General features: G+C 33.0%; 1 protein-coding gene across 1 annotated transcript in view; it reads right to left on the bottom strand.

Moving 5' to 3' along the window:
* GBE1 (glucan (1,4-alpha-), branching enzyme 1) overlaps positions 1–11,418 on the bottom strand; it is a 236,415-nt gene that overhangs the window by 116,636 nt on the left and 108,361 nt on the right. The window contains exons 4-7 of the mRNA XM_004675290.2: positions 7,495–7,620; positions 6,487–6,622; positions 4,195–4,285; positions 2,217–2,426 (exon numbers count right to left, since the gene is read on the bottom strand). Coding sequence (XP_004675347.1) covers positions 2,217–2,426; positions 4,195–4,285; positions 6,487–6,622; positions 7,495–7,620 — 563 coding nt within the window. The remainder of the gene's footprint in view (positions 1–2,216; positions 2,427–4,194; positions 4,286–6,486; positions 6,623–7,494; positions 7,621–11,418) is intronic.

The following is an 11,418-nucleotide window of genomic DNA, read 5'->3' as shown; positions in this document are numbered from 1 at the left end:
CACTCCACCCCCACAGAATGTCTCTGGTCTATGGTTGTTCATTATTTTTGTTATTTTCTCGCCTGGTCCATTATACTCCTGCTATGAGAAAAGACACTATATTTTTAAAGCATTAAATCTACATGACATAGCAGTCCAAAAAAAAAAAAAAAGGTCACAATAGTCATAATAATAAGCTCAAAGTAAGAGATACATTATTTATCAAAGGTAAGTACCTGAGATAAATAGTTAACCAAATTAAGTATTTAATAAAAATGTTAAATATCTTGATTTCTATAATAGAAACATACTTGGTTTTGAAACCAACTATGTGTTGCATCTTTTAAAAAATATATTGAATTGTGCCTCCCTGGTGGTGAAACGGTTAAATCTCAGCACTAGGAAGCTATCTGCAACCACTGCGGCACAGAGTTCAATCCCAGGTCAGGGAGACACCACACAGCAGACCTCTCCTACTTCAATGACTGTTCCACTCAGCAGTCTATTTCAGTCAGTACACCTATTCTGCTCCCCACACTATCCCTGGTGAATCCTCACAACCTCCTATACCTCTGGCCTACACCTCAGCTCTTGTATGCATAAATAAATAAATCCTAAAAAAATCTTGGATAACATGAGAAGGCTCATGATACAGCAGAAAAGGTACTGTGTATGTATTCTGTACTTTAACAGAATAATTTTATAATACTAAAATCTGCCCACTTACTTTTTTTTTAATTTAAGTCATTTGCAGAAGAAATATTTTATAACATAAAAATTTAACCATTTAACATACTTATTTCAAAAACACAGTTATTTCTATAGGAGTCATCTCCTACTCATCCAAATATAAGCTGTATAGTTCAATTCACTGCATTTCTGGTTTATAACCTACTTGTGCAAGATTTGTTCAATAATGAAATCAGTGAAGCTATACTGTGGAATTAGCACAGGTTTAGTCTTTTTTACTTGTTATAAATCCAAAGTACAAAAGCAATGTTCAAAAGGTGACACAAATATAAAACAACTTTATGGAAGAAATTATATTAGCCCAAAACTCTACCTTCTTTTATAATGAAAAATGTGGAGACTAGAATGATTAATCGATCTGCACCAGGGGGAAGTTAGAATTTTGTGTGGAATTTTGCCATCTGATTCTATCTTTGTATCTTTTCTCATATATTATGCTGCTTTATCTGGCATGAGACATTCCGATATAGTTATGAAATATAAAATAAGGTATCATATGAAGGAAAGAATGAAAGAAAACTTTTCTTCATTTAATTTGTATTGAAAATTAGAATTGTTCATTTTATCAAAGTACTTGTTATAGCATTTTCTACACTGCCTGTTTTCAAGACTTGTTTGGATGATGTGATATCCAAAAGAAAGTTAAGCTTTTCAAAAAAAATTATGAAAAATATGTAGAGATTGCTTGAAACTCTACTACTTTTAATGTGTTTGACAATATTTTCAATTATGATACATAATGGATATCAGCTGAGAGTACTTTAGATTTCTAAAAAAATGTTACCATAACTTACTATGTTATGTTGAGATTTAGTCATCTAAAACATTCTTCTATTTAGATGGTAAAAAAAGTCAGAAGTGTGTTTAATCTTAAAAAAATTGTTCTAGCCCTGTGCCTTAGTTTATTAACTGTATGATGGCCGTAAAACAACAACAACAACAATACTTAACCTGTGTAAATGGAATTGCAATGCAAAACGTATAAAACAAAATATGTAACTAATACATCTAAAATACTTGGTACCCTATGTGGCAATTACTAATAAACATTAGTTATCATTATATAAATAATAATTTTAGTCACAGGCCAAAACATGGGAATATTATTAAAATAGCAAAATATGAAGTATGCTTTTTTTAAATAACCTATTTGAAAGTGTGTTTCTCTAAAAAAGGAGATCTGCTAAAGCTAATTTTAGATATTAAAAACATTCATCAGAACCCTTTTAACTATCCACAAGTCAATATATTTTAAATGCTATTAGATTTACAAGATTAAAATTTAGTGCAACTTATCACAAATACATTTTATATAAAGCAAAGTGAATTCTGTATGTATGCTGAACAATTCCTCGTGAAATTTTAAAAACTCACATTAAAAAATTAATCACCAGGGAGAGAATAAATAATGAGATTAGTGAACTTCCTTAAACTTAGTTTTTAACAAATGAAATTATAATGATTTCTCTCCATATATATGTACCTACCTGGAGTAGGCAAACAATCTACTGTCCCAAAGATCATGATTCCCTCTAGGTCCAGAATGAAAATAACAGGAATCTGTACCATCAAACATATTCAATCCATCTTCTGAATTTTTTGAAGCATGACTATGTACCACATCCAAAAGAACTGTAATACCCATTGAGTGAGCTGTATCGACCAGTTCCTTCAGCTCTTCTGGAGTACCATAACGACTAGAGAAAACACAGCAAAAACAAGATTATGCCACATTTAAAACAAAACACCAGTTATCGACTGTATATTATTTTCCCACATAGTACTATACTTTTTGAATGTATCAATACAATAGATTACAGCATGATAGAGTATTTAGACAAAGTCAAAACTGCTTAATATGAAAAAAAATTAATTTCCAGTCAGACTGTGAGATGCAGATTTTTATCTCCACACAAATTCACATTTTAGAGGAAGGGTCGAAGGGTCTATTATACACCTCTGCTTCTCTATGATCAGAGTTTCTGATTTTCATCACCAAGCCAGCCAGCCCAGGGAAGCAGGTTATCCTGGACATTCTTTACAGTGGCTGTGGTTGGGTTGGGAGAATATCATAGAGTAGTTGACTGGATGCTCTTAGTAGCTTAAGTGAGGCCATCCTTCCTCATTTACTTATTATCTAATGGAAAATCTCCCAGGAACCAGTGCCATGTACACGTATGCTATCAGAAACGATGGGTATCTTACATGCATATGTGCTGTGGCAAACAGAGTTCTCAGATCTGAATGGCAGAAAACAAAAATCTCAATACTACATCTTTGTTACCATCAACTTTCACTTTAATAATCATCTTTGTGATGCATCCTTTAGTGTCTTTCTTCCTCACTAAACTACATATTCCTTGAGAAATTGACCATCTTGTTTCCCATAATAGAGTAGAATGCTAGCAATATAGCAAATCTGACAGCCAGCACTATTGGACAGGAGGAGCTATCTTATAGATATTTAAATGTGATCATGTCATCCCCTACCTAAAATCAAGCATTCAATCCACTGCCCTTAGGATAAAGACCACTGACCTTATTATGACTTAATGACTTAGCATGCTAACTTGGCTTCGTACAGAGCATCAAAATTATAACAATCTACATCTTCCTCTCCTCTGCCATCAACAAACCTACCATTTTATCTACTCATTGAACAACATGTTTAAAAACTAAAACCTGAAAGTGTCATTTATTCACTCATTATTTCAACACCCCACTTAAGCTACTGAATATGTGCCATGGAATTTTCAGTATTCCAGGGTTTCAGAAGTGAACAAAAATCAATCCCTGCTTTATGGAATTTATGTTCAAGTTGAGAGATAAATAAGCAAAAATATGTAGAATGTCAGAGAAAAATAAATTCTCTAAAGAAAAATAAAACAAAGTTACAGTAGACTCATCAGGAAAAATTTGAATATTTAAATACAAGGGCCTTTAAGAAGTAAAAAGCAAGGCATGCAAATATCTAAGGTGAAAAAGTGTTCAGAAAGACAAGACACTGGGGACAGAAATGAGCTAGGAACATTTAAAGAACAGCAAATACACTGGAGTGGCAGAAGTAGAATGACTGAGGAAGAGATCAGCCCAGAAAGTCAACTAAGATCCAGATCACATTGGGTCATATGGACAATATGAGGCTTTTGAAGTTTGGCCAAAATAAGGATGGATATAAATCATATTTTGTTAAGATTTATTTATTCATACAAATGCTAGGGTACAGGCCAGAGGTGCAAGGTGTGAGAAGATTCACCAGAGACAGAGGGAACAGAACAGGCAGACTGATTAAATATACTGCTGAGGGGAGCTGTGGGCGAGACAAGAGAGGTCTGCTGTGCCATGTGGGTCAGCTCCCTGACCAGGAATCAAATTTGTGCTGCAGTGGCTGTAGATCAGTCTCACAATGTTGTGCTCTATCCCCTTGTGCCACCAGAGAGGGCCCTAAATCACATTTCATTTTACCTTGAAGCTGCAAAAAAGCTTGTGATTTGGTACCCAAAACTGGCATAGTAAGCATGCTCCATGATTGCCATCAACTGAATGCAGTTATATCCTATTTGAGCAAAGGGCATAAAGAGATTAAAAACCACATTAAATAAAAAGAAATAATATATATGAACACAACATCCTTGTTCTAGAGACATTAAAGTTTGCAAAAAATTGAGAAGGTTGGATCATTTTGCAAAGCTCTTTAAGTATCTTCTGCGTTTCTCACCTTTTAACACAAAATCAGTTGGTCTGTAAGAGTTAATCTCTGACTAGCTATTTGAAATCACTTCATTTCAACAAGTAATAAATGATATGCAAATATACTCTTAATTTGGCTTTAGAATATTAAAGATGGCAATCTGCATATGCTAAACTTCAGTTGCACTTGCAAAATTCATTGTGAAGATTATGAAAGTTAAATAAAAGTAAATGATTGCATGTCATATACTTTTTTATTCCTTTTTTCTTTATATTTCAGTTATTTCTATGATATAAGGTATAGCACCAAATCCATTTACCCACAGGAAACTTTTACAGGACCAGCTTTAATGGCTCTATTTTCCGTTACTTTTTGCACCTAAAACATTATGCCAAAGCTCCATATGAGAATGACTCTGTGCATGCATACACAACTTCCTTTCTCTCTCTGAAATGTTTTTCTCCAACACTAAATATAGTGATCTGAAAAGGTAGGTATTGTAGTTTCCTAAATCTATTAACAGTAACACTAATGCATTTTTAATATAAGCAAATAGAGAAAAGGAAACTTTAGGTTTCAAAACAAATTTTAAAAATCAGGTTATTTCTTTTTTCCAGTATAGCTTGGTAAAATGTTCACACAATTTGATTGAGTCAAAAGCTTTATTTCTGTTATTTATACACACATACACGTGAGTGCAATACACTTACTACTTCTAAAGGTCCAATTCATGTCAATATAGCAGAACAATTACATATTCATACTGAGAATTAAAGATCCAGAGTTTAAAGGATAACCTAAACTACATGACTCATAAATTTCTTAAAAGTTATTACTGTTGGCTTTTTTATTATGACAGAAATCAAATTAACTACAAACCCTGACATTAGTATGTACATAAGCTAATGCTCAGATAATACAAATCATCACATATTTATAACAAACTAAAGTTTAGTTTTCCTCATATAATAAACATTATTTCTATGATCAAGGACCAATTTATACTTTTTATTAAATGTAAGGAAATAATCATTCCTGAACTCATATATGTTCCAAGTAATGGGCAACACAATTCAAACACAAAGACAATTAAAATAATTCTTGTTCTGTTTAGTCTTTGCTAGAAACTGGGTCATAAACAATTTATACAATATAACATGATAACATCTCAAGTATAACAATTTAACATAATATATATTAAATATAATATTAAATTGTCCATTCATATATATATATATATATATATATTATCCATTCATATATATATTTAATTTTGGTTTGTAAAAGTTAACCTTACTTTCATCGATAACCAAGATACAACCTCAGCTAGAAAGCATAACAAGGAGCTTCAAAACTTTCTTTTGCCCAAAATTTGGATAACCTACAAACAAACTAAGTGCACTTTATCTTTCTGCCTAGTTCTTAGGGCAGGCACTGATATGCTCTGGTAAAAAAGAAAAGTAACATGATTTACAGCATTCTGAATCAGTGATTCAATGTACTTTCACTTCCATGAAGACAAGGTCTGGGCCTCAAGAGTCCCATACACAAACATCAAGGACAATGTACCTCACACAGAAGAAGACACATCATGAATATTTGATAAATAAGTCAGAGATACAAGGACTCTGATATAAAATGAGTCAGTCATCTTATAAATATTAGACTTTTTTTTCTTCTAAAAAAAAAAAGTCTAAGACTTTTCCAAACTAAAATGAACAGGCTATAATCAATGACCAACTAAATTGATAAAAGTTCTCTGTGTAGAAAAGTAATTATGCTTACATATTTATCTACACTTTTAGAAGCCATCAGCTCACATTACTTAAAATTGAAATTGGAATAATATCTTAAATTCTTATACTCTATCTTAGTCCATTTCTCTTTTCTATGCTATCACTATTGCAGGGCAATTTGAGAAGCCTAAAATAAAATGCATTTCTATTACATATTTAATCTCTTAACACACACACACACAAAAAGAGAGACACTTGTAATTAGCTTTTCTAATAAGAGAACAGACTCATTAAAATTTTATCTGAATAAAAATCACAACGATTACTTACCAAGGTCTTTGATTCTGGGTAGTACATTGCATGTAAAATGTTTGTAAGAAGCAATTTTCCCTTCATGGGAAGAAATCCCCACATGAGATTCATAAATTCTTAGACTTTTGGGCTTTTTTGGTCTGGAATGCTTAAACTGCAAAATGCAAAATAATATAAGAATTAGATCAGAAATGCAGGTATGATACACATTGAACACATTAGATTAAATAATAAATCAGTTGTAACACTTTGAAACTATTTTCACATGTAAAAAGCACTGGCTACCTCCATTATTATTATTTTTAATACTTAGGATTACAAAGATGCACCTACTTTAAAAAAGAAACCAAACCATTCCTTTGAGGAAGTATGAACCTATTCCCTTAAATCACAGATTTCTGCAGTAAACCCAGGTTACCTCAACAAAAAGTGTGATCATGTAAGTAATGATTTATCTTACCACTGAGTGATATATATTATATGTTGAGTATAAGACCCAGAGAAAATGCAAGAGCTATGAGATGCATGAATAATTTTTAAAGGGAAGCATTTATTAATCTGCTTCAATAAATTAAAGGGCAGAAAATGAGTTTAAGGATACTACTAATGTTATCAATAAGATAGCCATAAAAATTACTATAATTAATGCATTCATGAGATTCCTCCTCCTGCTGTGTTTCTAAAAACAGTAATCCTGCTTCAAATTCACGACAGTGAGAAATATTGTATCACTGAGAAGTCTCTGACAGATTCGACACTGTGGATAAAAAATAGTCAGTAAACTTTACATGTCAGTATGTAGACATGTAGTCTTATTTCCCCTCTCACCCTTAACCTCAGAAACACATGATAAAACAAAACATCCTTTTCATTTTATTGGTTACAGATGATGGCCACTCGGATACATGTATAGAATAATGGGTATAATGAAGGGAGGATTTGAACATTATTATAGTTACAAAACAAAAACTTAATTTTCCCAGAAGTATTGGAGCAAGTGTTTATTTAAAGCTCAGTTGTTCTCACTTTATACAAATGCTCTGGATCCCAGTGCATCCAGTCATAATTCACATTACCACCTTCACGAGTCACATACTTCGCCCACGGTGAAATACGATACAAGATCTCTCCACTTTTACTCCTAATAACAACCTAAAAGAGAATGAGATGTTATTGATTTAAAATATTTGCAAAATTCTAAGTTCTAATACAGTTCAGTATCACCTTTCCCAAAAAGAAATGGAGAAATGATCTGAAGAATCTAAACTAGGGCCCTCCCAAGTGGCACAGGGGTTAAAGCACAGCACTAAGAAGCTGCTATGAAACTGGCCCACAGTTGCCAGGCAGGCACCCCTCCACCAAGGGAGCTGAGGCACATGACTCAGCAGACTTCTGTCTGCCTGCTGTTCCTGTCAACAGTGTTCTGTTCTTACTGTTAAGCAACCCTCTTTCTGTCTCTGGTGAATCCTCTCACCAACCCAGCACCTCTGGCCTGTAACCCAGTTCTGTATACATAAATAAATAAGTCTTTAAAAAAAAAAAAGAACCTAAACTACAGTCCAATTGTTAACTAAAGTTTAAATTCTATAAGTTTATATTCCTTCTTCACTATAATATATGAACCTTAAAATATTCCAGCTTGAATATTTTATGGTTCACAATTTCCATCATTACCAATTAATCACTCAAGTGGGCTAATCAAATATGGAGTAGATATTAAAAAGGCAAGAATACTATTTTGAAGCTACTGTCAATAAATCAAAAGAAAGAAAGAATTTTATTTATTAAGAAAAAGTGTTGTGTTATAGCATCATCTCTTCTTTGCAGTTATTAATGATAACATTTTCAACAAACCATTGAGCAATAAAGATTTTATTAGCACCTATATTGTGTACAGACACAAACACATATAATATTCTGTAAATATTTTCTACCATTTCTTAACTTCTCTTATACCCTCTTCCATGTAAGCTTTACTATGTAATGCCAAACATTTTCCCTTTAACAACCTATTCCTGTGTTTTCCAGTAGTATTGCTATTGTTGTCAAAACTAAAAATGAGAATACAGTTTTTACTGAATCCATCATTTTAAACTTAGTACAGAAGGAAGAATTTAGAATTTTCATCATGGTTACACAACAGAATGAGCCATGTGAATGCAGCCTTCAAGAGACGGAAATTATAGGGACTTTTTAAATGTTTTTTTCCCAAATATTGTGAGTAAAATAAAATATGTTGTGATATTAGAAGCTATATTATGATCTCAACACTGTGAGGGAACATATTCTGCAGTCTCATTTAATAGACAAAAGCATAAGTTTACACAATTCTCGCTCAATAAATATCTGTATAATGCTTTCTAGTTTAGAATGAACATTAATAGTCATTTCACACTTGATTTCAGAAACTCTTTAAAACCCAAATGATGGATCTCCCTGGTGGCCGAAGGGTAAGTCTCAGCACTGTCACCCCTACTGGCCTGAGTTCCATCCCAAGACAGGAGCTAACCCACATAGGTCAAGGCAGAGCTCTCCTGTCTCGCCCACTGCTCTCGCCAATAGTGTATTTCAGTCAATCCTCCTGTTCTACTCCCTACTCTGTCTCTGGTGAATCCTCTCACCCCCTGTAATTCTGATCTACACCCTAGTTCTTCTATGTAAAATAATAACTCAAATGTTAAGTGATACTAAATGAGTTTCCAACAGTCCCCAAGTCACCACATGGCAGAGTCCAAAGCTGAAAACAGCTCCTGGCACTCCTCTCGCTCGTAACAGGCTTCTAGGGTGTGCCTTTCAGATACCAAAAAATAAATCATAACCGGAGTAAAGGACAGGTGAGCGGTTATCAGGAATGTCTAACTAACAAGAACACATTTCATTCACGTTTCATTATGCCTCCCGCTTATTTAAGATGATCATAAACAAGTTATACTATTAGTCAAGGAATTAGCACACATGAAAAAAAGCATGAATGAAATAAGATCAATCCATTTCAGGAGTATTTACCCCCAAAAGATGTGTGCCTTAAGCCAGTATAATTTATAACAGTGCAATGTTCCAAGAAAAGGCTCTTTTACTCATTCATTAACACATAACAGGCTGAGAGGAAATAAAATAATTGGTTTTCAGATAATACCACGCTGCCTAACCCATCCATCTATCTTTTCTCTCTTTTGTAAATAGTTCTACAACCTATCCAAAGGATAATACTGACTCAATAGTTACAATGTTGAAGGTATCTGCTGGCAGAGAAAATATTTGAAACTTTATGTATAGAACATCAAGAATCTGCTCAGGTTGAATCTAATCCCTCAGTCTTTGAAACTTTATTTATCTTGCTGAATACATGAATATCTTTAGAGGCTAATGAGTGATGAGTGTTGGAAAGAATAGTCCCTCCTTGGGTCTGGGTCTCTGATATTCCTACATATTTTACTAAACATGCTGAAAATACAAAGCTCTGACTACTTTTGACAGGGGCCATTTCTCAGGGATGTATTTGTAGCAAACTGTGGAATAAGATAATGTCTCCCTTGAAGACACAGAATAGGCTTGCTTACTGCTTGCTACAGAAGACTGTATTCCCCAAGCTGACTGTTCCTCAGTCATGATACAAACCAATGTTAAGGGTAACATTGATCAGGACCATCACCCCTTTGGGACTTGGAAGATGAGGCAACAATTCCAATATGAAGCTCACAATGCTTACTTTACTCTGATTAATAAAACTATTTGTCACTAACTTGCAAGTCTCAGGTTTTTTACCAAAATCCACGAAACAGTAACAGGGCAATTTATAAGCCTGTAGAAAGATATAATCAAATCCTATCACAAAGAACTACTTACTTAGTCACTGTATGACTTTAATAGTTTTGTTTTCAAAATTTTCATTTCTTTCTTCTAACAATCATCATTGTTATTGCTTCTTGGGATGGAATCTTTCAATGAACCTATCATTCCTTTTTGAGTCAAAGAATAACAAACAATCTGTGTCCCCAAAAGACATGAAAAACAATGTTTCCCACTAACTCTGGAACACCTTTCTATTACCACTTCATCTGTCCTTTCTTTAGGCTCTAAGTTATAGAGATATCTTTTTAGATTTATTTAACCAATATACTTGCCTAGAGTAGCCACCTCACCTTGCTTTTGATGTTCTATTCCTAAATCATTATTACAGCTATATAAGAATATTATCATACATTTAACAAGAGATATTCCAATAAGAAAAGTATAAAACCAGTCTTGAATTTTATAATATTTTTTAGGGTGAGTGGGAGGAAAGAGAAGAGAAAGCATAATTCCCACATTTTTGTTCTCTTGAGCTCAGATTCAGATGAAAGATTTCTTAAATAATAAGAGTTTATGTCATTCAATTTACATCACTGAATTTATAACCTAAAAACAGCGCATACAATATAGCAAATTGAAAACAAAAGTTGCTTGATTGATTTGTCAACAATAATAAAAATAAGAACTGATGGGCAGAAGAGTTCACTTATTTTGAACTACAAACTGGACAGTTGCTGCACAGTGCTTATAAGAGAATAAAAGAACTTAAATTTGGAGTAACAATTTTTTGGCAATATGCACAAAAAATTCAAAGAAAGTAATTCAATGATTCAGTAACCTTATTAAAATTCGCCTTGTGAAAATAATCAGAGATGTGTCCAAACACCATAACCTTACATATTAAATTTAGTGTTACTTTTAATAACAAAATATGAGTGACTGCATAACATACAGTTGCTTAATATTGAATAAATTGAAGGCTGCAAGAAAATTCTTGCAAGTTATAAAAAATGTTTTATATTACAACTTGCTAATGTAAATGGCACACAAACTAATAAAGTATCTAAAAAGATACCACAATTATAGTGAGGCATTACCTACTGTTAGTAGCTTTTATTTTCCAATCATATAGTTCCATATTGTTATCACTTTGTTTCA

This window comes from Condylura cristata, unplaced genomic scaffold, assembly GCF_000260355.1.
Source record: "Condylura cristata isolate star-nosed mole 26May11 unplaced genomic scaffold, ConCri1.0 scaffold00003, whole genome shotgun sequence".
Classification (NCBI taxonomy): domain Eukaryota; kingdom Metazoa; phylum Chordata; class Mammalia; order Eulipotyphla; family Talpidae; genus Condylura; species Condylura cristata.
Note: the sequence above shows the minus strand (reverse complement) of the source record. Positions and strands in the feature narration are given on the sequence as shown.